The sequence below is a fragment of the Rhinopithecus bieti genome, unplaced genomic scaffold, assembly GCF_001698545.2.
Source record: "Rhinopithecus bieti isolate Rb0 unplaced genomic scaffold, ASM169854v2 scaffold_14549, whole genome shotgun sequence".
NCBI lineage: Eukaryota > Metazoa > Chordata > Mammalia > Primates > Cercopithecidae > Rhinopithecus > Rhinopithecus bieti.
In genome coordinates, this window is record NW_016808027.1 from 1,878,472 (window position 1) to 1,905,171 (window position 26,700).

Sequence of the window (26,700 nt, forward strand, 5' to 3'; positions counted from 1 at the left end):
ATTACAGGCTTGAGCCACCGCGCCCAGCCTGTACATCTTCTTTTAAGAAATGTCTATTCAGATCTTTTGCCCATTTTTAAATTAGATTATTAGATTTTTTTGCTATAGAGTTGTTTGAGCTCCTTATATATTCTGGTTATTAATCCCTTGTCAGCTAGATAGCTTGCAAATATTTTCTCCCATTCTGTGGGTAGAGCTTGTACTCTTAACCACATATTACTTCAAGTACGGTCCATAGACAAGCTGCCAGTGAACAGCCTAATTGTCATTAGTCCACGAGAAATGTGCAACCAGTCACTAAACAAACCATTTGGTTCAGCCACGTTTTTTCTTAATATCAAGACTTTCCTAATGAAGGAAACAAATTATTAATGTATATTTTGGCATAAGCTCCTGACATCTTCTCAGAATGGTACTTTGAGAAGCACTACTCTAAATTACTATGCTACTCAGCCTCTTTGAGCTGTAATTGCAGTTTATCTTTCACATTATGTTACAATTATGTTTCTTGGTGTGTATGTACATGCATGTATGTGTGCATTCACTCTGTGTGTGTATGTTCCCTGAAACCAGGAGGTTCACCTTAGTATCTCCCAGAATGTCTAGTGCAGTGCTTACCACATAGCAAGAAGAGGCTCAATCAATCGTTTTTTTTTTTTTTTTTTTTCTTTTTTTTTTTGAGACGGAGTCTCGCTCTGTCACCCAGGCTGGAGTGCAGTGGCGGGATCTCAGCTCACTGCAAGCTCCGCCTCCCGGGTTCCCGCCATTCTCCTGCCTCAGCCTCCCGAGTAGCTGGGACTATAGGCGCCCGCCACCTCGCCCGGCTAGTTTTTTGTATTTTTTAGTAGAGACGGGGTTTCACCATGTTAGCCAGGATGGTCTCGATCTCCTGACCTCGTGATTTGCCCGTCTCGGCCTCCCAAAGTGCTGAGATTACAGGCTTGAGCCACCACGCCCGGCCACAATCAATAGTTTTTTAACTAATTCATTAAAAGGCCTTTTATTAACTTAGGAAATGTATACCACACAACTGGATTGTATAGTGATATTCAAGAACCTGTCATTCTTTCAATCATGACTGAATGTCTCCCATATGGTGGGCCTTGTAGTGGGTGCTAAAGAAATAAAGAACACAGTCCCCATCCAGAAGGAACGCACTGTCAGAGGGAAGAGAAACTGCCACAGGAATAGATCATTCGAGACCAGAGCACTAAGTGACATGAGGTATGTGTCAAGTGCTGAAAGAGGAACCAACTCTCTGGGGCATCAGAAAGAGATAAAGCACATTTTTAGGTTTAAAAGAATTGAAGTACTGTCAACTATGAGAGCTAAAGTCACAGCTTATTATCAAACCTTCTAAAGAACATTTTTTAGCACAGTTGTACTCTAATGTATCAAGGTTTAAAAGTTCAAATTTGGCTGAAGGACTTAAAATAAGACCCTATATAACTGAAAATACTTGTCAGGCAGAACTGGGTTTAAACCCAGGCAAGTTATTGGTTCTGTGCTTTTGGCCTTTCTAAGCCTTGATTTCCACATATGTTAGATGGGAATACATTAATATCTAATGAGTAAGAAAGTATAATTTTTGTTTGTCAAATATGGCAGCACCCAGTGGCGGTGTGAACTGGGAGGAGGTTGCCCAGTTCCATGAATTACTCGATGTGATGAGGACAACTGATGACAGAATAGTACATAAACTAAACACTAAGGTTCCAACAGCTTCCTTTGTAGGGAAAACTGATGCCAGCCAAACCTATAAACAAATTTAGGGGTCTTTGATGGCAGCTCTTGCCAGTAGGAACAGAGTTATAAAAAATTGTATAGCCCAGACCTCAGAAGTAGTAAAAAAACCTCCGAGAAGAGAGAGAAAATAATTTGGACTATTTAACGTTATTAAAGCAACCTGGGAAAGAGCAGACAAAGTTGAAATGGATGCAGTCAGAACCAAATGTTGAAGAAGTGGTAAAAGACAAAGGCTAGAAGGTATTTAATAAACGGTGCCAAATTCACTTCAAGCCTCCAAAGAATGAAAAAAGAAAGAGAGATACTTGTTTTTTAAAGGACTGGGTCATGTCATAAGAGGTAAGTATGATAGATATCAAGAGGGCAGGCTACCTAGGATGATCTGTGAACCAACAGTCCAAGACCTTTTGTTGATTTCAGCCCCAGTTAGCCAAGACCTCAAGTACAAATAATTCTGACAGTTATGGAGTAACCAACTGCTATTTTATAATGATTCCGTAAAAAAAAAAGTTTTGTTATTAAAATAATTTTCTGACTCAGTGTAAAAAAAAAAAACCAAGTGTAATCTTTGCCATACCCACATACTATGTCATATACTACCTTGCCACAGTGACAGACTACCTAAGCTACATTTTTGTTGTTGTTGTTTTTAAGACAGGCTCTCTACTTTGTCGCCCAGGCTGGAGTGCAGTGGCACAATCTCAGCTCACTGCAACCTCTGCCTCCCGGGCTTAAGCAATATTCCTGCCTCAGCCTCCCAAGAGGCAGGGACTACAGGCGCACACCACCAAGCCAGGCTAATTTTTGTATTTTTTATGTAGAGACAGGATTTCACCATGTTGCCCAGGCTGGTCTCGAACACCTGAGCTCAAGCGGTCCTTGCTCCTCAGCCTCCCAAAGTACTGGGATTACAGGTGTGAGCCACTGTGCCCAAGTCTTGATTTCTTATAAAATCAAACATACACTTCACCTACCATTTGACCCAACAATCATACTCCTAGAGAAATGAAGATGTGTGTTCTCACAAAACCCCGTACATATTTATAGTGGTTTTATTCATAATTGCCAAAAACTGGAAACAACACAAATGTCCTTCAATCAGGAAAGGAATAAACTGTGGTACATCCTTTCAATGAAACACTACTCAGCAACAAAAAAAACCAAACTACTTGCAGGCAACAACGTGGTTGAATCTCAAATACAGTATGCTAAGCAAAAGAATCAAAAAGAAAAATACTACATGATTTTATTTGTACGGAATTCTGAAGAAGGCAAAACTATAACTATAAGGACAGAACATAGATAAGAAGTTGCCCCTGGGCGCAGTGGCTCACACCCTTAATCCCAGCACTTCTGGAGGCCAAAGCAGGCAGATCTCCTGAGATCGGGAGCCTGAGACCAGCCTGACCAACACGGCAAAACCCCATCTCTGCTAAAGATAGCCGGGTGTAGTGGGGGAACGTCTGTAATCTCAGCTACTTGGGAGGCTGAAGCAGGAGAATCGCTTGAACCCAGGAGACAGAGGTTGCAGTGAGCTGAGATTGCGCCACTGCACTCCAGCTCAGTCCCAGCTATTCGAGGGAGGCTGAGGCAAGAGAATCACTTGAACCCAGGAGGTGGAGGTAGCAGTGAGCTGGGATCATGCCACTTCATTCCAGCCTGGGTGACAGAGCAAGACTCTGTCTTCAAAATTAACAACAACAACAAAAAAAAATTACAAAGGGAAGGAATTTCTACCCATAGGATTTAATGTTACTTAAGGAAAACCAGAGAGCATCCTATACTGTGTGAAATACTGAGATATGTAAAGAGCCCAGACTGGAGAAGGTAGGTAGGCAGTAAATGTTACTTCCCTCTCCTACAGTTTTCCAACAAATCAAAAAAATACATAAAAGCAGAGCAGATAAAGAATATCTAAATGGAGAGATAAACTATGTTAATGAATCAGAAGACTCAATATAAACAATTAAGATTTCAATTATTCCCAAATTGATCTACAGATTCAACACAATCCTAAAAAAAAATCCCATCAGACTCTTTTTTTTTGAGACGAGTCTTGCTCTGTCGCCCAGGCTGGAGTGCAGTGGCCCACGGTCTCTGCTCACTGCAAGCTCCGCCTCCCGGGTTCACACCATTCTCCTATCTCAGCCTCCCAAGTAGCTGTGACTATAGGCGCCTGCCACCATGCCCAGCTAATTTTTTGTATTTTTTTTAGTAAAGACGGGGTTTCACCATGTTAGCCAGGATGGTCTCCATCTCCTGACCTCGTGATCCGCCCACCTCGGCCTCCCAAAGTGCTGGGATTACAGGCGTGAGCCACCGTGCCCAGACTCTTTTCTGTAGAATCAACAAGCTAATTCTAAAAATTTTTATGGAAAACCAAAGGACCTAGAATAGCCAAAGTAGTTTTGAAAAAGAAGAACAAAGAGTCAGTAATCAAACTACACTAATCAAGACAGTGTGTACAGGTGTAAGCATATATGTAACAGAACAGAGCATAGAAACAGACCCATATATACACGGTCAACTGGCTGTCAACAAAGATGCTCAGATAAGTCAGTGGAGAAAGAAAATCTTTTCAACAAATGGTGCTGGAAACAATTGAATATTCATAAGCCAAAAACAAACAAAGAAAAGACCTTTGCACCACTATATACAAACATAATTCAAAATGGCGGGGCGCGGGTGGCTCAAGGCCTGGTAATCCCAGCAGCTTTGGATCGAGGCCGAGACGGGCGGATCACGAGGTCAGTGAGATCGACGGACCATCCTGGCTAACACGGTGAAAACCCCGTCTCTACTAAAAAATACAAAAAATAGCCGGCGCGCAGTGCGTGCGCCCGTTAGTCCCAGCTACTCGGGAGGCTGAGGCAGGAGAAATGGCGTGAATCCCGGGACGTAGCTTTGCGTGAGCTGAGATCCGGCCCACTGGCACTCCAGCCTGGGCAACAAGCAAGACTCAATTCTCAAAAAAAGAAAAAAATAAATAATAATAATAATAATAATAATAATAATTCAAAATGGATCACAGACCTAAATACAATACTTAAAACTATTGAACTTCTAGGAGAAAACATAGGAAAATGTTTTTTGTGACTGGGTCAGGCAAAGATTTCTTAGATATAAAAAAGCAAAAGCAGAAACCGTAAGAGAAAAAGATTGATAAACTGAACTTCATTAAGTTTAACTTCTGCTCTTCAAAAGACATACTGTTAAGAGGACAAGATAAGTCATAGACAGGAAGAAAATATTTGCAAAACACATATCTGCAAAGGAACTGGTGACCAGGTGCAGTGACTCACACCTGTAATCCCAGCACTTTGGGAGGCCGAGGCAGGTGGATCATTTGTGGTCAGGAGTTCGAGACAAGCCTGGCCAACACGGTGAAACCACATCTCTATTAAAAGTACAAAAATGAGGCTGGGCCCGGTGGCTCACGCCTGTAATCTCAGCACTTTGGGAGGCCAAAGCGGGCAGATCACAAGGTCAGGAGATAGAGATCATCCTGGCTGACACGGTGAAACCCCGTCTCTACTAAAAATACAAAAACAAAATTAGCCAGGCGTGGTGGCGGACGCCTATAGTCCCAGCTACTTAGGAGGCTGAGGAAGGAGAATGGCATGAACCCGAGAAGCGGAGTTTGCAGTGAGCTGAGATTGTGCCACTGCACTCCAGCCTGGGTGACAGAGCAAGACTCTGTCTCAAAATAAATAAATAAATAAATAAAAATTAGTGAAGCATGGTGGCAGACATTTGGGAGAATCGCTTCAACCTGGGAGGCAGAGGTTGCAGTGAGCCGAGATTGTGCCACTGCACTCCAGCCTGGGCAACAAAGCGAGATTCTGTCTCGAAAAAAAAAAAAAAGAAACTGCTATCTAAAAAGAGATGAACAATTTTCAAAACCCAGTAAGAAAACAAGCCATTTTTTTAAATGGACAAAAGATTTGAACAGACATATCATCAGGGAAGATACACAGATGCCAAATAAGCACATGAAAAGATGTTCAACATCATTATTTATTAGTGAAGAGCAAATTAACACCACTATGAGATACCACCATAAACCTATTAATAGCTTTTTAAAAATTGATGATACCAACTGCTAACCAGGATGAAGAGTTTCCGGAACTCTCATATATTGCTGGTGGGAATACAAAATGGTGCAGCCATTGTGGAAAACAATTTGGCAATTTCTTATAAAGTTAAACGTAAACTTACTATACAATCCAGAAATTGGAGGCAAGGTTGGAGGCTGGAGGGAGGCAGAGGTTGCAGTTAGCTGAGATTGTGCCACTGCACTCCAGCCTGGGCAACAGAGTGAGACAAAAAAAAAAAAAAGAAAGAAAGAAAGAAAGGAAGCCTGGGCAACAAAGTGAGGCCCCAGCTCTACAAAAAAATTTTAAAATTAGCCAGGCATTCAGAAGACTAGATCATACCAGGAAAATTAAAAAATCAGCTTGGCAACTTGGTGTCTGCCTGTAGTCCCAACTATTTGGAAGAGAGAGAGGAGGATCGCTTGAGCCTAGGAGGTTGAGGCTGCAATAAGCAATGATTGCACCACTGCATACCAGCCTGGGTGGGAGACAGAGACCACGTCTCTAAAAGAAAAAAAGAAAAAGAAAGGAGGTGGGGGCACAGTGGTTCATGCCTTGTAATCCCAGCACTTTGGGAGGCTGAGGCAGGCGATCACTTGAGGTCAGGAGTTCGAGACCAGCCTGGCCAAAGTGGTTGGTGAAACCCCATCTCTACTGAAAATACAAAAATTAGCCAGGTGTGGTGGTGCGCACCTGTAATCCCAGATACTCGAGAGGCTGAGGCAGGAGAATCACTTGAGGCAGGAAGTAGAGACCAGCCTGGCCAACATGGTAAAAGCCATGAGGCGGAGGTTGCAGGGAGCTAAGATTGCACCACTGCAATCCAGCCCAGGTGACAGAGCGAGACTCTGCCTCAACAAACAAAAAAAGAAAAAGAAAGGAAATTTTGACATATGCTACCACATGGATGACCTTTGAGGATATTAAGTTAAGTGAAAGAAGTCAGTCATAAAAAGACAAATATTATATGATTCCACTTACATGAGGGAGAGTAGTCAAAGTCAGGGACAGAAAGTAGAAGGGTAGTTGCCAGGAGCTTAGGGGAGGGGAATGGGAAGTTATTGTTTAATGGGTACAGAGTTTCAGTGTTTTTTTTTTTAATTTTTTTTTTTTTTGAGACGGAGTCTTGCTCTTACACGCTTGAGTGCAGTGGCACGATCTCAGCTCACTGCAACCTCTGCTTCTCAGGTTCAAGCGATTCTGCTGCCTCAGCCTCTCAAGTAGCTGGGACTACAGGCGCGTGCCACTGCTCCCAGTTAATTTTTGTATTTTTAGTAGAGATGGGGTTTCGCCATGTTAGCCAAACTAGTCTCAAACTCCTGACCTCTGGCGATCTGCCCACCTTAGCCTCCCAAAGTGCTGGGATTACAGGCATGAGCCACCGCGTCCAGCCTGTTTTTTTAAATTTTGAGACAGGGTCTCACTCTGTCACCCAGGCTGGAGTGCAGTGGCAAGAACACTGCTCACTGCAGTCTCCACCTCCTGGAGTCAAGCTATCCTCCTGCCTCACCCTCCCAAATAGGTGGGACTACAGGCACACGCCATCATGCCCAGCTAATTTTGTTATTTGTAGAGATGAGGTCTTGCTATGTTGCCCAGGCAGGTCTCTAACTCCTAGGCTCAAGTGATCCTCCCACCTTAGCCTCCCAAAGTGCTGGGATTACAGGTATGAGCCACTGCACCCAGCTAGAGTTTCATTTTTATAAGATGAAAAACATTATGGAGATGGATGGTGGTGATGCTTGTATAACATTATGAATGCATTTGATATCACTGAACTGTACAGTTAAAAATAGTTAAACTGGTAACTTATGTGTATTTTACAATAAAAAAAAACTTGCAAAAACATGAATGAATGTCAGACACATTATGCTAGGTGAAAGAGGCCAGCCACAAACACGACATACGTGTGACTTCATTTATATGATATTCTGGAGACGTTAAAACAAGAGAGGAAGAAAATTGGTCAGTGGTTGCCAGGGACTTGAGTGGGGAAGAGGGAGAAGACTGACTACACCAGGGCACCAGGAACTTTTCAGGTTAATAGAACTAGTTTATATTTTTATTGTAGCAAATTATATACCTAAAAAGAGTTAATTTTACTACATGTAAACTGTATCTCAAAAGCCTAATTTAACAAAAAAGCAGAGCATTCTACCCACACCAAGAACTTCCCATACAAAAGCATCCTTCATACCTTTCCTCGACTTTAATGGAGAGAGAGTTGCAGAGGTTGTGAACATACTGGGCATAACTCTCTGCCAGGGTCATGTCATACGCAGTCAGATGAATGTTTAAAACCCCATATTCATAATCTGTCCCCAAATTAATGACTCTCACTTCCACTTTTCCCTTCTTCTTCTTGGGCTGAAGAGAAAACAAAAGAGAAAGAAAATAATCAAAGTATTATACAAGAAATTCTAATAATACTATCTTGATATTTTAAAAAGTCAATCTTTCTAATAAATTTGTTCACATTTTGCTCTTGGGTTACCCTACCTACAAACGTTCTCCTGGGAAGGAATGAGCAGCTACCCTTGTCAGTCTGGGTTGTGACATCAGCCAATGCAAGGAGAGAGAATACTGCTGTCATTACTTGAATACATGAATTACTTGAACATGAGTACATGTAACTGTCTTCTGCTATTACCTTGTTTTGAGATTCACCTCCCATTTCTGGCCTTCTATTACTCAATTTGTTAATTGATAGGGTTATGTCAGATTAAAATATTTTTCTTTTTTTTGGAGACAGTCTCACACTGTCACCCAGGCTGGAGTGGCAGTGGTACGATCTTGGCTCACTGCAACCTCCTCCTCCTCGCTTCAAGTAATTATCATGCCTCAGCCTCCTAAGTAGCTGGGACTACAGATGCCCACTACCACGCCCAGCTAATTTTTTGTATTTTTCATAGAGATGGGGTTTCACCATGCTGCCCAGGGCAGTCTCGAACTCCTGAGCTCAGGCAATCCACTTGCCTCGGCCTCCCAAAGTGCTGGGATTACAGGTGTGAGCACCACGCCTGGCCTAGATTAAAATATTCCTAACCCATATATGAATTAAGGGGTCTATGAGTCCCCCAGTTTTTTGTTTGTTTGTTTGTTTGTTTTTGAGATGGAGTTTCACGCTTGTCGCTCAGGCTGGAGTGCAATGGTGCAGTCTCAGCTCACTGCAATCTCTACCTCCCAGGTTCAAGCGACTCTCCTGCCTCAGCCTCCCAAGTAGCTGGGATTACAGGTACCCGCTGCCATACCCAGCTAATTTTTGTAATTTTAGTAGAGACGAGGTTTTACCAATGTTGGCCAGACTGGTCTCAAACTTCTGACCTCAGGTGATTCACCCACCTTGGCCTCCCCAAGTGCTGGGATTACAGGCGTGAGCCACTGCTACTGGCCAAGCCCCAAAATTTATATGCAAAATTTTACATGTACATGTTTCTGAGGAGAGAATCCTGAGTTTTATTAGAATCATGAAAAAAATGAACAGAAAGGAATCTCAGCATTAGTTCTCTTCTACTCCTCCTAGCTCGAAATTCTACAATTGTCTATACAGCATTCCTTTTGAGAACTGAGAGGTAGAAAAATTATTTGATTTCTTCCCTTTTTTTGTCATACAAAATATTGCTTCACTACATATCAACTTGTGTAGGCTGCTGTAAAAAGCTAAAATGAAGGCTGGGCATGATGGTTCATGCCTGTAATCCCAGCACTTTGGGAGGCTGAGGTGGATGGATCACGAGGTCAGGAGTTCAAGATCAGCCTGGCCAACATGGTGAAACCCCATCTCTACTAAAGATACAAAAAATTAGCCGGGCATGGTGGCACGCATCTGTAATCCCAGCTACTCAGGAGACTGAGGCAGGAGAATCACTTGAACCCGGGAGGTAGAGGTTACAGTGAACCGAGATGGCGCCATTGCACTCCAGCCTGGGCGACAGGGTAAGACTCCATCTCAAGAAAAAAAAAAAAAAAAAAGTTAAAATGAAGCCTGGGAAAAAATATTTAATACAACATACATCAGAAAGAAGAAAGCACCTCAACCGAAAATAATCTAACCTAAATGCCCATAAAGAGAAGGACTTATGGCTGGGTACAGTGGCTGACACCTGTAATCCCAGAACTTTGAGGCCAAGATAGGAGGATCACTTTAGCCAAGGGGTTCAAGAGCAGCCCTGACAATATAGCTATATCCTGACTCTATAAGAAAAATTTTCTTAATTAGCTGGGCATTGTGGCAAGTGCCTGTAATCCCAGCTACTCAGGAAGCTGAGGTGAGATGATGGCTTGAGTCTGAGGGGTTGAGGCTGCAGTGAGCTGTGGTCACACAACTGCACCCTAACCTGTGCAACAGAGTGAGATCCTGTTTCAAAAAAGAAAAGAAAGGAGACTTATTAAGTAAATTGTGCAGCTGTAAAAAGAAATAAGGGGCCGGGCACGGTGGCACACGCCTGTAATCCCAGCACTTTGGGAGGCAGAGAGAGGTGGATCATGAGGTCAGGAGTTCGAGACCAGCCTAGCCAATATGGTGAAAGCCCATCTCTACTAAAAATACAAAAATTAGCTGGGTGTGGTGGTGTGCGCCTGTAGTCCCAACTGCTCGGGAGGCTGAGGCAGGAGAATCGCTCGAACCTGGGAGGCAGAGGTTGCAATGAGCTGAGATCCCACCACTGCACTCGAACCTGGGCAACTAGACGAGACTCCATCTCTAAATAAATATATAAATAAATAAATAACCACTCCTTTACGTACAGATACTGGAAAGGTCTTTAAGATAAATAAATGATAAAAGCAAACTGTAGAATAACGTGTTCAAAATGTTGCCACACATATAAAATGGGGGAGCTGAAAGAGAATAGGTATGTGTGGGTGCATGTGTGTAATTACATACATACTTATTTCCTTGCATATTTAAAAAAAAACCTCTGGAAGTATGTACAAAAATAGTATTGGCTAGGCACAGTGGCTCATGCCTGTAATTCCTGCACTTTGGGAGGCTGAGACAGGCAGATTGCCTGAGCCTAGGAGTTCAGAACCAGTCTGGGCAACATGGCAAAACCCCAGCACTGCAAAAAACACAAAAATTAGCCAGGTGTGGTGGTGTACACCTGTAGTCCCAGCACCTTGGGAGGCTGAGACAGGAAGACTGCTTGAGCCTGGGAGGCAGAGGTTGCAGTGAGTGGTGATTAAGCCACTGTACTCCAGCCTGGGCGATAGAGCGAGATCATGTCTCAAAACAAAATAAACACAAAACCCCAAAACTAGTATCATTGGCTGCTTGTGAGGAAACTAGGTGGCTGGGGCCTGGGGGTTGGAATGAGAATTTTAAACTATTTTCTTCTGTTTTCAAAATTTTTTAAGTGTAAATATTTTACCAATCTAAAATTAGAATCTTAAAATCTATTATGTTTGAATTTTAGTAAATTTTTATTGCAATATATTAATATGCCAAAATATATAAGTAAGTTACATAGCTCAATGAATTTTTACAAAGTGAAAGTACCTCTGTAATCAGTACCCTAGACAAGAAACAGATCATTACCAGTACCCTAAAATGTCTCCTTTCCCCAAATTAGTAACCCCTATCCTGACTTATGAAACCATAGTTATTTTGCATGTTTTGAAATTCACAAAATGGAATGATACATTCTCTTTTGTGTCTGTCTTCTTTCATTCATTAGGTTCATAAGATTCACCAGGTATTAGGTGGAATGGCAATTCTTTCCTTCTCATGTGCTACTAATCCACTGTATGAATATGCCACAATTTAATTATCCTTTCTAATGTTGGTGGAAATTTGGGTTATTTCCAGTATGGGGCCATTATGAATAGTAGTGCAACCAATGTTCTAGTATGTATCTTTTAGTAAACATACGTATGCATTTCTGTTGGGGGTATACCTGGGAGCTGAACTACTGAGTTACACAGTTTCTATAGGTTCACCTTTAATAGATACTCTCAGTTTTGTAGAGTAGTTTCCAATTTAGACTTCCACTAGCAGTGTATGAGAGTTCTAATTGTTCTACATTCTTCCTAATACTTAGAAAACAGTATAGTCAGGTTTTCTTGTGGGTTTGTTTTAGCCATTTTGGTGGATATGTAGTGGTAATGCAGTGAGGTTTTAACTAACATTTTCTTTATATCTGTTGAGCCTGAGCACCTTCCCATATGATTATTGGCTATTTGGATATTGTCTTTTGTAATCTGCCTATTCAAGTATTTTGCTCATTTTAAAAATTGGGTTGTCTTTCTCTTATTGATTTGTAGAGGCTCTTTACATACTCTAAACATGATCCTTTGTACGTGCTGCAAATATCTTCTCCCTCTCCGTACCTTCCCTTTTTACTTTATTTTTATTTTATTTTTTGTAAGACAGGGTTGGCCGGGTACAGTGGCTCATGCCTGCAATCCCAACACTTTGGGAGGCAGAAGTGGGCGGATCACCTGAGGTCAGGAGTTCAAGACTAGCCTGGCCAACATGGTGAAATCCCATCTCTACTAAAAATACAATTGGCCAGGCATGGTGGTGGTTGCCTGTAGTCCCAGCTACTCCAGAGGCTGAAGCAGGAGAATCGCTTCAACCTGGGAGGCAGAGGTTGCAGTGAGCCGAGATCGCGCCCCTGCACTCCAGCCTGGGTGACAGAACGAGACTCCATCTTAAAAAAAAAAAAAAAGGGTCTTACTCTGTTGCCCAGGCTGGAGTTCAGTGGCACAATCACAGCTTACTGCGGCCTCGACCTCCTACGCTCAAGTGATCCTCACACCTCAGCCTCCCAAGTAGCTAGGATTACAGGTATGTGCCATTATGCCCAGCTAATTTTTGCATTTTTTTTTTTTTATAGAAACAAGGTTTTTCCACATTGCCCAGACTGGTCTTAAATTCCTGGGTTTAAGTGATCCGCCAGCCTCGGCCCCCCAAAGTATTAGGATTATAGGCATAAGCCACAGCTTCCAGCCCCCTTTTAACTTTATAATGGTATATTTTGATAAGAAGTTCTTTTTTTATTTTTATTTATTATTTATTTTCTCTTTTTGGTTTAACTTGTCACTGACGAAGCTCAGATTTCTTTTTTTTAAGGGCAGGGCCTCACTATATTGCCCAGGTTGGAGTGCAGTGACACAATGGTAGCTCACTGCAGCCTGGAACTCCTGGTCTCAAGTGATCCTCCCGCCTCAGCCTCCCAAGTATCTGGGACTACAGTGCACATTATCATGCCTGACTAATTCTTAAAATTTTTTGTAGAGATGGGGTTTCACTCAGTTGCCCAGGCAGGTCTCAAACTCCTGACCTCAAGTGATCCTTCCACCTCAGCCTCCCAAAGTGCTGGGATTATAGGAGTGAGTTACCACACCAGGCCTGAAGTTGAACTTAAGTTCTTATTTTTAATGTAGTCCACTGTATTCATCTTTTATGGTTATAGGGATTTTTGTGTCAAAGAAAGAAATCTTTGCCTACCTTAAGATAATTGGAGATTCCCTTGTATTTTACCTTCTAGCAGTTTTATTATTTTAATATTTACATTTAGATCCATAATCCATCTTTAAGTCATTTCTGTGTGTGATGCGAAATAGGGTCAAGAGTTATTTTTTGTTTTCTTTTCTTTTCTTTTTTTTTTTTTTGAGACGGAGTCTCGCTCTATCGCCGGGGGTGGAGTGCAGTGGCCGGATCTCAGTTCACCGCAAGCTCCGCCTCCCGGGTTCCCGCCATTCTCCTGCCTCAGCCTCCGGAGTAGCTGGGACTACAGGTGCCCGCCACCTCGCCCGGCTAGATTTTGTATTTTTTAGTAGAGACGGGGTTTCACCGTGTTAGCCAGGATGGTCTCGATCTCCTGACCTCGTGATCCGCCCGCCTCGGCCTCCCAAAGTGCTGGGATTACAGGCTTGAGCCACCGCGCCCGGCCCTATTTTTTGTTTTCACATGATCATCCAGCCGAAATGACCCAGCCACACTGCTTTACAGTGCCACCGATGTCATATAACAAGCACCCAGAGATATATGCATTTGTTTCTCTACTCTTGTGTTCCATTGGGCTATTTGTCTATCCATGAGATGATACCCACCATGTCCTAATAATTGGAGATTTGTAGTAAGTCTTGCTATGAGGCAGAATTATTTTTTTAAGAAAAAAAAAAACTATCTCTACTGATATGTCTTAAGTCACCCCATCTAATAGCCAACAGTCTAGTGGCTTCCACAGCAGCATTGTTCCTAATAGAGCACCTGGAATGGTTCCCTTACACTGCTGCTCTGAAGGTCAACCTATAGAGAGCAGGAACCCAGTTTGGAGAAGCATACAGAAGAGAAAGAAATGGTCCTTTTACAAGGCCAGTAATACTGATGATAGACCTGATCTCACAAGAATGTTTTGAGAATTGAACAAAATACCATATGTAAAATGGTTAATACAATCTGTGGCACATATTTAAACACTAAACATTAACTTTTATTATTATTTTCACTTTATATTCCTCATACCTAGCACAGGGCCCAGTAAAGAGAAAACATACAATGAGTCATTATTTTAAAATTTTAGAATGGGAAGGAATTTAGAGACGATTTTGTCCTGGTTCTTCATCTTTGCAAGGGAAGAATATGAAACCCAAACAGATAAATGTGCTTCCCAGAATCATGGAGCCAGACAAGACAGACGCCAGGAACTAAAATCCAGACCTCCTGATTCCCAGTGCAGGAATTTTTCCTCTGCATTACTAAAGTTCTTAACAGTGGTGGCCACCCCAGGGTGCTAGACCTTGCTGTGAGTGGGAAGCCAACCTCTAGAAACCAACCACCAACATGCAGGCATTCGGCTCTCTCTTCTTCAGAGACCAACACACTCATGGCCAAATGCAGCAATCAGGACTTCTCATTGTGACAGGCAGCACTGCAGTAAGAGCTGTGTAGAATGCTAAAGTCAGAATGCAATGGAGAGTGGCTGAAATTTTCCAGCAGAGAGGGGAGGAGCTTCTCTGAAGCCTGTAGGAGGCTTTTCTTAATGACAGAAAATGCCAGGACTCTCCAAAGGTATTGCTTTAGGGGAACAAAGAAAAGAAAGCTAATCCCAGTGTCCCTCTTGGCATCTCACTTGCTTTTCCATGTTGGCCTAGATCTACCTGAACCAATTCACATGATCAGGATCCCATTGTGATATTACAGTGCATATTTCAGTTCTGAGCCAGGGCACAGCATAGCCAGCAAGAGCTTAACTGCATATAATACCAGATGCTAGTTTCTGTCATTTTATTTACACAATTTTTCTCACATCCATCCCCATTCTCTCTACTCCTACTGATTGAGTTCAGGCCTTCATGAATGCCATGAGGAGCTATTAAAGATATCTCTGTGGGCCAGGAGCGGTGGCTCATGCCTGTAATCCCAGCACTTTGGGAGGATAAGGCAGGCAGATCACGAGGTCAGGAGTTCAAGACCAGCCTGGCCAACATGGTGAAACCCCATCTCTACTAAAAATACAAAAAATTAGCTGGGAGTGGTGGCAGGTGCCTGTAGTTCCAGCTATTCAGGAGGCTGAGGCAGGAGAATCACTTGAACCCGGGAGGCGGAGGCAACAGTGACCCAAGATCACGCCACCCGGGCAACAGTGCGAGACTCTGTCTCTAAATAAATAAATCTGTGCAAAGGATATGCATGAATAAAGCTGTGTTTTGGGAAGCCCAACCTGACTGCACATGAAGGCCAGCCAGGCAGGAAAGGAAAGGAAGCTAGGAGAAACGTAGTAGGGAGGATGGCCTACTATCCATCATCAAACGTTGACACTCCTATGGCCTGGATTCACTAAGGGATGGCCCAGGATTGTCATTCTTAGATCCCTGCAGGACTGCACTGTGGTCCCCCAAATAGACTATAGGGTAAATTATGAAACAAGTTTTGTACAGAAATGTTCACATTATTACCCCTATTTCACAGATAGAAAACTGAGGTCCTCTGAAGGTAAGTTACTTGCCCAAGGTTACTGAGAAATTTTGCTGGAAAGAGCAGATAAAGAAATCAAATTAGAATCACAGCCTGTTACAGCTGGAAAGGATCTTAGAGATAACTGAGTCTCTCCTTCCCCCTAATTCTACACAAGGAGTAAGTTGAGACCCAGAAAAGGAAAATGGTTTGTGTAAGGTTATAACAGCAAGAAAAGGACAAAGGTAACCACTTTATGTCTATCCAGAACTGGAAGCCGAGTCTGCAGCCCCAAGCCCAGGCTCTCTCCTCTAAAGTGATAGTATCTACCTATCGCTGTAAATGACACTCTCCAGGGTGAGAAAGTTGGGTAAGAATTATCCATTATCTGAATCCTCAAACAAAAAGGCTGATATGCCTACAGCATATTCAGCTTCCAGAAATTATGGTGATAAAAATAACAAAATTTACACCCGAGGATTTGAATGATTTGGGGTTAGTACCATGAATAGTCCATAATGAGCTGTGAGGTACACAGCGATCAAGTATTTTATAACCTGGTGTTATACACTTGAGAGACATGTGGACAAAAGGCCTGGCTCTGACTGGGGTAGCAAGGAGGCATGGCCTGATGCTATATAAAGTGCACTAGACTTAGATGGAAGCCATAGAAAATCTGACCTCAAATCCTAACTATCTGCTTAGTCACTACATGACATTGTGTGATCTCTCTAGGCCTCAGTTTCCTCATCTGTAACAGCTAAAGTTATTGTGAGCGTAATAGAGTGAATTTATATGAAATGGAAATACTAGATATGTTAGATGAATTCTGGCCATCCTCACTCCAAATATCGGCTCTGAAAACTTCTAGCCACGTGGGTACATCATTTAATCTTTCTCTGAGTCTTGGATTCCTCAAACAGGGTCTCGAATAACCATATGATACTCTAAGGCTTAAATAATAAATAGGTTTAAAAGGCTATAAAATGCAGCCGGGTGCGGTGGCTCAAGCCTGTAATCCCAGCACTTTGGGAGGCCCAGACGGGCAGATCACGAGGTCAGGAGATCGAGACCATCCTGGCTAACACGGTGAAACCCCGTCTCTACGAAAAAATACAAAAATACTAGCCAGGCGAGGTGGTGGGCGCCTGTAGTCCCAGCTACTCCGGAGGCTGAAGCAGGAGAACAGCGTGAACCCGGGAGGCGGAGCTTGCAGGGAGCTGAGATCCAGCCACTGCAGTCCAGCCTGGGTGACAGAGCAAGACTCCGTCTCAAAAAAAAAAAACAAAACAAAATAAAAGGCTATAAAATGCAATAATGTCTTTAAAGCCTGGCACACAGTACTTATAGCACCTGGTATATAATAAGAAGTGGCATTTTTGGCAGGGCACGGTAGCTTATGCCTGTAATCCTGGCATTTTAGAAGGGCAAGGTGAGGGGAAAACCTGAGGTCAGAAGTTTGAGACCAGACTGGCCAACATGGTGAAAACCCGTCTCTACTAAAAATACAAAAAATTAGCTGGGCGTGTGGTGGTGAGTGCCTGTAATCCCATCTGCTTGGGAGGTTAAGGCAGGGAGAATCGCTTGAACCGGGAGGTAGAGATTGCAGCCGGGCGCCTGTAGTCCCAGCTACTCGGGAGGCTGAGGCACCAGAATTGCTTGAACCCCGGAGCTAGAGGTTGCAGTGAGCCGAGATGGTGCCACTGCGCTCCACCCTGGGCGACAGAGTCTAGGGTGAGCCCCTGTCTCAAAAAAAGTAAATAAATAAAAATAAAACTACAAAAATTAGCTGGGCGTGGTGCACACATGTAATCCTGGCTACTTGGGAAACCGAGGCACAAGAATTGCTTGAACCTGGGAGAAGGTTGCAGTGAGCCAAGATCATGCCACTGCACTCCAAACTGGGTGACAGCAAGGGCCTGTCTCAAAAAAATTAATTAAAAATAAATAAAAAAATAAATAAATGGCATTTTTAAATTATTATTATTTTGAGGCAGTCTCACTCTGTCTCTCAGGCTAGGGTGTAGCGGCGTGATCTCGACTCACTGCAACCTTCACTTCCAGAGTTGAAGCAATTCTCGTGCCTCAGCCTTCCGAGTAGCTGTGGTTACAGGCATTTGCCACCATGTCTGGGCAATTTTGTACTTTTAGTAGAAACGGTGTTTCACCTTGTTGGCCAGGCTGGTCTCAAACTCCTGAACTCAGGTGATCCACCAGCCTCCACCTCCTAAAGTGCTAGGATTACAGGTGTGAGTCACTGAGTCCTGCCATAAATGACATTTTTTTTTTTTTTTTTTTTTTTTTTTTTTTTTTTTTTGAGACGGAGTCTCGCTCTGCCGCCCAGGCTGGAGTGCAGTGGCCGGATCTCAGCTCACTGCAAGCTCCGCCTCCCGGGTTCACGCTATTCTCCTGTCTCAGCCTCCCGAGTAGCTGGGACTACAGGCGCCCGCCTCGTCGCCCGGCTAGTTTTTTGTATTTTTTAGTAGAGACGGGGTTTCACCGTATTAGCCAGGATGGTCTCGATCTCCTGACCTCATGATCCGCCCGCCTCGGCCTCCCAAAGTGCTGGGATTACAGGCTTGAGCCACCGCGCCCGGCCCATAAATGACATTTTTAAAAGAGGTTGTGTAGTGTACATAGATGGGACATTACTGTTACTACTACATATTGGAGGTAAGCATGGTCCCAATTTCCAACTGGTAAATTTTACAAAATGAAGAATTTATTAAGCACCTGCAGTTTACGAAGTGCTAGTTCAATTACTCTAAAGAAAGACAGGCTGGGCGTGGTGGCTCACGCCTGTAATCCCAGCACTTTGGGAGGCTGAGGCAGGCAGATCACGAGGTCAGGAGATTGAGACCATCCTAGCCAACATGGTGAAACTCTGCCTCTACTAAAAATACAAAAATCTGCCTGGTATGGTAGCGCGTGCCTGTAATCCCAGCTACTCAGAAGGCTGAGGCAGGAGAATTGCTTGAACCAGGGAGTCGGAGGTTGCAGTGAGCTGAGATCACACCACAGCACTCCAGTCTGGTGATAGAGTGAGACTTCGTCTCAAAAAAAAAAGACAACATGGCTGGGCACAGTGGCTCACACCTGTAATCCCAGCACTTTGGGAGGCCAAGGTCGGTAGATTGCTTGAGCCCAGAAGTTTGAGACAAGCCTGGGCAATATGGCAAGACCCTATCTCCACAAAAAAATTAAAAAATTAGCTCTGTGTGATGGCATGTACCTGTGGTCCCAGCTACTCAGGAGGCTGAGGCTGCAGGATCACTTAAACTCAAGAGTTTGAGGTTGCAGTGAACTATAATCACACAAATACACTCCAGGCTGGATGACAAAATGAGATCCTGTCTCAAAAAAAAAAAAAAACAAAACAGGCCAGACACAGTGGCTCATGCCTGTAATCCCAGCACTTTGGGAGGCCGAGGCGGGCAGATGACCTGAGGTCAGGAGATCGAGAGCAACCTGGTCAACACAGTGAAACCCTGTCTCTACCAAAAATACAAAAAATTAGCTGGGTGTGGTGACACGCACCTGTAGTCCCAGCTACTCGGGAGGCTGAGGCAGGAGAATCACTTGAACCCAGGAGGTGGAGGTTGCAGTGAGCTGAGATCACGCCATTGCACTCCAGCCTGGGCGACAGAGCAAGACTCCATCTCAAAAAAACAAAACAAAAAAGAAAAAAACAGCAAAAACAAACAAAATAAAACAAGAACAACAAAAACAAAAAACAAAGAAAAGAGACATGATGACCACTGTTTCCCCTTTCCCCTTCCTGCTGCCTGAAATGTGAACATAGTGGCTAAAGAGGGAGCAGCCATCTCATACCATGAGATAGAAGCAATATGATAAGTATGGCAAAACAAAAAGCTGGAGTATCTGCTTATACCTTTATGTGAGAAAGAAAGAAATTTCTATCTTTCTTAAGCCCCTGGTATTGTAGGTCTCTCTATTATGGTACCTAAACTACTACCACAATTCATGTAGGAAGGTACTATGTCTCATTAATCTTTCTATTCCTAGAGCCCCAAAATATTAAATGTTGAGTTGAACTGAAATGAATTCTAGGCCAGCTGTGGTGACTCACACTTGTAATCCCAACACTTTAGGAGCCTAAGGCAGGCATATCACTCGAGTCCAGGAGTTCGAGACCAGCCTGGGCAACATGCTGAAACCCTATCTTTACAGAGTGTGGCAGGGAGCACCTATAATCCCAGTTAATTAGGATGCTGAGGAGGGAAGATTACCTGAGCCAGAGAGGTCAAGGCTGCAGTGAGTGAGCCATAATCATGCCACAGCACTCCAGCCTAGATGACAGAGTGAGCCATCTCAAAAAATTAATCAATATTAAAAATAAAAATATTAGCAAGACGTAGTGGTACACACCTGTAGTCCCAGCTACTCTGGAGGCTGGGGTGAGATCACTTGAGCCTAAGAGGTTGAGGGTACAGTGTGCTATGACTGCACCACTACACTCCAACCTGGGCAACAGAGCAAGACCCTGTCTCTGAAAAAAATAGTAATTAAAAAAAAAAAAAACATAACTGAATTTCTCTGTTAATATTTATTTTCACCAAAAAACTGATAGGAGGAATGTATGAAATTTACAAAATTCTATCCATTCATTTAATATGTTTCTAAAATGGGAAGGACTATTATTATTCAGCTTGAAGAAGGGTTTGGCTCTAGTACTACCAATGTTCCAAGGGAATATGGCTTGCAAGGGTCTGAGATAATGGATGCCAAAGTACTTTCAGAATGGAAAAGGGTTATTACTATTATTCATAGCAAACATGAATTCCTCTAAAAATCAGACACCATTGTAATTTGGTGACACAGGGCAAGACTCCCAGCAGGCTGCAGATCAGGAGCTCTAATGGCACAGGCAGAGTCAGGTCTTCACAGGAGTCACTCCCTGTACTTAGAAAAGCCCTGGGGAGCTTTTTAATGTTCTTTACAGCCCTGTGTCAAACAGCTACCCCAAGTAACTAGATACTGCCAGAGGAGTGTCCAGTTCAGCTTTACCTACCCAGTGCCAAGAATACAGGTGGCATTTAATAAATGTTTGTTGAGCTGAACTCCATAACACCTTCACTGACCCTTTCGGGGAGAATTGTTTCATTTTGGTTTTTAAAATTGTATGGGCCGGGCGCGGTGGCTCAAGCCTGTAATCCCAGCACTTTTGGGAGGCCGAGACGGGTGGATCACGAGGTCAGGAGATCAAGACCATCCTGGCTAACTTGGTGAAACCCCGTCTCTACTAAAAAATACAAAAAAAAATCTAGCCTGGCGAGGTGGTGGGCGCCTGTAGTCCCAGCTAATGCAGTCCCAGCTACTAGGGAGGCTGAGGCAGGAGAATGGTGTAAACCCAGGAGGCGGAGCTTGCAGTGAGCTGAGATCCAGCCACTGCACTCCAGCCTGGGCGACAGAGCAAGACTCCGTCTCAAAAAAAAAAAAAAAATTGTATGTATTTACCATGTAAAACATTGTGAAGGAATTGCTTATCTTTGCTCTCTTGATATTTACTTTATTCCCCTAGTAAAGCACTTGCCACAAGTATTTAGTTACACTTTTGAGCACTAACTTTCCCAGCAGACTTTATACTTTTTGTAGGACTATGTCCCATTTACCTGAGCATTATGGATACTCAGCATAATACGTGGCATATAGTAGATTCTCAATTATGGTTTTTCTTTTAATGAGTTACAAGAAATAAATGAGTGAATACATGGGTGCTAATATAAAGTAACTCTCCCTAAGCCAGTCCTATAATACATGTCTAGCCCTACAGTTTCTAGACCAGCAAAACCAATTGTTTTGTTATCAAGAAGGTAGGACCAGATGTGAGGGTGATCTGGCTGTGACATCTGTCACCCCACTGATTGCCAGGGTTGATTCGGCTGATCTGGCTGGCTAGGCTGGTGTCACCTTCCTCCCTTACCACTCCATGTGCGTCCCTCCTGAAGCTGCAAGTTCAGTTGAAAAGGACAACCATCCCCAATAGAGGAGGACCGGTCCTTAGTCAAGGGTGTATAACTAACTGCACTCCCTTGCTACAACCTCCAGACAAGCTCTCAAGAAGCTAAGACTATAACCATAAAGTGATTCTGACCTGCTGATTTATCTGGGAATGATTCCAATCTCCTCACAGATTTGTGGCTGTAAGACCTGATCTATTATGGGTGCCACAACAAAATAAATAGGTGACAGAAATGGCAGACACCTCTTCTCTGTCAACACTAAAAACAGTATGAAGTTTCCAAAAGAAAAGCTATCTTGATTCCTAGGGGCCGTTCTGCAAAGAGGAAGAAAATTGTCTGAGTTACAGAAGATATACCTAACTCTCTTGCTCCAAGGCCTGGAAATAAGAACATATAACAAAGTGACAGAAATTCATGTTGCCTCCATTTCATCCTCCCATATCTTTCTCTTGGCAAATTTCAGATTAAGCTGCCATTACCCCAAGACTGGAAGGTGGACAACAGCTGAGGGCAAGTAAGTAAATGGTCTTGGGAAAAATGACCCGGTGCTATACAAATATGAATGACTATTATTGTTTTTACTTTTTTTTGTTTTTGAGACAGAGTTTTGCTCTTGTTGCCCAGGCTGGAGTGCAATGGAATGATCTCGGCTCACTGCAACCTCCACCTCCCTGGCTCAAGTGATTCTCCTGCCTTAGCCTCCCAAGTAGCTGAGATTACAGGCATGCACCACCATGCCCAGCTAATTTTGCATTTTTAGTAGAGACGGAGTTTCACCATGTTGGTCAGGCTGGTCTCAAACTCCTGACCTCAGGTGATCCGCACGCCTTGGCCTCCCAAAGTGCTGGGATTATAGGCATGAGCCACCGCGCCCGGCCTTATTTTTACTTCTATCAAATATAAGTCACTCCAAATATCTGAAGCCTTTTAAATTCAACTGAATGATGCAGGGCCTTTAAGGAATAATGAGATCTACACATTGAGACTGGATGCTAGGTGTGGAGATACGCTCTAAAATGTGATCATTCACTGCCACAGGTCCAGATGGGTCTTACAGGATGAGCACCAAGAGAAAAAAGGGAGGGTATCATCCCACACAAAGGAAAGAGCATGTGCAAAGGCAGAAAGGCAGGAAAGAGCATGGGTGTATGAGAAAACATGCTTGAAATACAAGCTGCAAAAAGGGAGATCACTGAGAAGGAGGTCAGGTCCATACTGTAAGCGAGCTGAAATACCACATTTATTGTGATCCCCCTTGCTGCCACCCAAGAAAAGCCTCATTTTTATCTCTCATCTACTCCCTCAAAAAAGCATCAAGGACAAGGGCATGGGATGGAAGGATGGGAAGCTACTTAGTAGTATAAACTGGGCCATGTTAAGAAAGAGATAAAAACAGGCTGGGCGCAGTGGCTCATGCCTATAATTCCAGCTCTTACGGAGGCCAAGGCGGTTTACCTGAGGTCAGGAGTTTGAGACCAGCCTGGCCAACATGATGAAACCCCATCTCTACTAAAAATACAAAAATTACCTGGGCATTGTAGCGCATGCCTGTAATCCCAGCTACTCAGGAGGCTGAGGGAGTACAATTGCGTGAACCCAGAAGGTGGACATTGCAGTAAGCCAAGATGGCACCACTGAACTCCAGCCTGGGCGACAGAGGGAGACTTCATCTGAAAAAAAAAAAAAAAAAATGGAAGGAAGGAAGGAAGGGAGGGAGGGAGGGAGGGTATTAACAAGGAAAGCTGAGATGAAGTAGATACCCCCCTTTCCTTCCCAAGGTGCAGAAGTCATAAAACTGAGTGTGGGACCTTTTGAAGGAGGAATGAAGGAGCAGAAACGGGACATGGGTTGGGTACTTTGTGCATGAGCATGAGGATTTACTCTTGTCTTAGGGATGTTGGGCTCACGAGAGTAGAGGGGCCAGACTGAGACCCAGAGAGGAAAAAATGGGAATCTAGCCAACTTATTTTTTTTCTAGGCTTAGGGAGAGAAAGAAAGGAGGTCACAAAAGATTCCATCTAGTTTAACTAGTCCAGTTCCCCAGAGGGATAAGAGAGAGGAACTCAGGACAGAGCCTCTGTAAAGTGGTAGATGAAAGCTTCCACTGTGCTGTCCCGTGCAGGAAGCCAAGAGGCTGGAGCAACTTACTCCAGTATCCAGCACTACAGTACTAGCCACCCTGGGACACGCAATAACATCAGAGAAAAGCCTACAGCCCTAAACAAAGGGAGCATCCAATCCATTCAAACAACCAGGGTCATCTGGAGCCAGGTGTTTGCAGATAGTGGGTTGTATTTGAGAAATGTGATTTATAAAACCACAGGGCAGCTCCAATAACCACATTTCAGTTTAGCTCAATCAATATTTACTGTCCTCTTCTTGATGCCAGGCCATGTTCTGGACACTGAGGATATAAAGAAAAATGAGACTTCTACCCTTAGGGACCTCATAACCTAAAAGGGAACATAGTCATCAAAATAGATGGTTAAGGCCAGGTGCGGTGGCTCACTCCTATAATCCTAGTACTTTGGGAGGCTGAGGCAGGCGGATCACTTAAGTCCTGGAGTTCGAGACCAGCCTGGGCAACATAGCGAGACCACCATCTCTACAAAAATATAATGAGCCGGGTGTAGTGGTATACTCCTGTAGTCCAAGCTACTCAGGAGGCTGAGGAGGGAGAATCATTTGAGCCTGGGAGGCAGAGATTGCAGTGAGCCATTCCACCAGCGCATTCCAGCCTGGGTGACAGAACAAGAACCTGTCTCAAAAAAAAAAAAAACAAAAACAACAAAAATACCCAGATGATTAAAACATAGAGCAGTTTTCCTAGAACAGAGGAAGTACAAGGAACTCTGACAGCTCACGGTAAGAAAAGCAACTCAGGGCTGGGCATGGTGGTTCCCACCAGTAATCCCAGCACTTGAGAGGCCAAAGTGGGAGGATCACTTGAGCCCAGGACTAGAAGACTAGCATGGGCACCATAGTGAGACCCTGTCTCTACAAAAATTTCTAAAAATTAGCCAGGTTTGGTGGCATGTGCCACCAAGTAGTCCCAGCTACTGAGAAGCTGAGGCAAAAAGATCGCTTGAACCTAAGAGTTCAAGGGGCAGTGGGCCATGATCACACCACTGCATTCCAGCCTGGGCAGCAGAGTGAGACAATGTCTCAAATTTTAAAAAGAACGAAAGAAAGAAAGAAAGAAAAAGAAGGAAGGAAAGAAAGGAAAGGAAAGGAAAGGAAAAAGGAAAGGAAAAAGGAAAGGAAAGGAAAGGAAAGGAAGAAAGAAAAAAGAAAGAGAGAGAGAAAGAAAGAAAGAAAGAAAGAAAGAAGAAAGAAAGGAAGGGAGGGAGGGAGGGAGGAAGGAAGGAAGGAAGGAAGAAAGAAAAGTAACTCAGTGCAGGGAATCCAGGAAAGTTTCTTAGAAGGAGAAATTTGTTTGTGTCCCTCCACACCCTGCTTTCTCACTGAGCTTTAAAGGTTGAAGAGGAATTAGCCAGGTGAAGAAGGGGAGATCTTCCAAGTAGACAGAACAGCTTGTGAGCCTTGAAAAAGTATAATGACTTGGAGGAAAAACAAGAGGCCCAATACAATTAAAGCATGGTATCCAGGAGAGTGGAGAAGATGCTGGAGAGGAATGGCGGGACAGATGGCATTAAGCTTCCTTTTATACCACGTTAATGGAGTGGGTCAGAGCATGACATATGCAGAAAATTATCTGAGAGAGAAGATTCTAAGAAACTTTTTTAAAACAGCCAAAAAAGTCACCCTCAAATAAAACTAATTTTATTTCCCACTATGTTATGTGGGACTTTTAGAAGGGGATGGCTCATTGATGTGTACACTGTTTTACTTAACATTTTGGGAAGTAACTGCCTCTGACTTCAACTCAAGAAAACACTTTTTTGTTGCAAATGTAATCACTTTTTGTAATGGTGTCGGCAAATAAAAGGATGCTTATTACTTAAAAAAAAAAAAAAAAAGAAGGGATGTCTCAAAATAAAACAACTTCAATAATTTACTCTAAGGTGTCACAACTTCAAAAGGGTGCAAATCATTCCTTCCGAATTTTTATAGCATTTTGTATCTTCCTTTTAGCACTTGTCACTTTCTGCCTGGAAGTACAATGTCTGTGTGTTACCTCTGTTGGTTTACCAGCTCCCTCTGAGAATGAACTACATCTTGTTCATCTACTTTGTAAAACTATTTTGCCAGGCATGATGGCTCATCTCTGTAATCCTAGTACTTTGGGAGGCTGAGACAGGTGTATCGCTTCAGCTCAGGAGTTCGAGATCAGCCTGGGCAACATGGCAAAATACTGCCTCTACAAAAAAACACAAAACTTAGCCGGGTGTGGTGATGTGTGCTTGTAGTCCCAGCTGCTCAGGAGGCTGAGATGGGAGGATCTCTTGAGCGCAGGAGGCGGAGGTTGTAGTGAGCCGAGATGGCACCACTGCACTCCAGCCTATACAGCAGATTCTATTAAAAAAAAAAATTAAAAAAAAAAGAATTATTTTGCAACTCACTCTTGAATAGGCAAGGCATCAAGAGTTCCTAGCACATAATAGATATTCAACAAATACTGCACAACATCATGAAGTTACATGACATACAAGTTGAAATTCTAGTCTTGGAGATATTCTAATCCAGATTTCTCAACCTTTGTGAAAAGTCTGATAAAAACGGGCCGGGCGCGGTGGCTCAAGCCTGTAATCCCAGCACTTTGGGAGGCCGAGACGGGTGGATCACGAGGTCAGGAGATCAAGACCATCCTGGCTAACATGGTGAAACCCCGACTCTACTAAAAAATACAAAAAACTAGCCGGGCAACGTGGCGGGCGCCTGTAGTCCCAGCTACTCGGGAGGCTGAGGCAGGAGAATGGTGTAAAAACCCAGGAGGCGGAGCTTGCAGTGAGCTGAGATCCGGCCACTGCACTCTAGCCTGGGCGACAGAGCAAGACTCCGTCTGAAAAAAAAA

The 26,700-nt window shown here is 43.5% G+C and overlaps 1 protein-coding gene and 1 pseudogene across 1 annotated transcript in view; one reads left to right on the forward strand and one right to left on the reverse strand.

Moving 5' to 3' along the window:
- The window catches only part of MRPL48 (mitochondrial ribosomal protein L48), a 63,476-nt gene that overhangs the window by 15,625 nt on the left and 21,151 nt on the right, over positions 1–26,700 (reverse strand). The window contains exon 11 of the mRNA XM_017885211.1: positions 8,038–8,207. Within this exon, the coding sequence (XP_017740700.1) occupies positions 8,038–8,207 (170 nt within the window). The remainder of the gene's footprint in view (positions 1–8,037; positions 8,208–26,700) is intronic.
- LOC108537605 (coiled-coil domain-containing protein 58 pseudogene) lies at positions 1,575–2,082 on the forward strand (annotated as a pseudogene).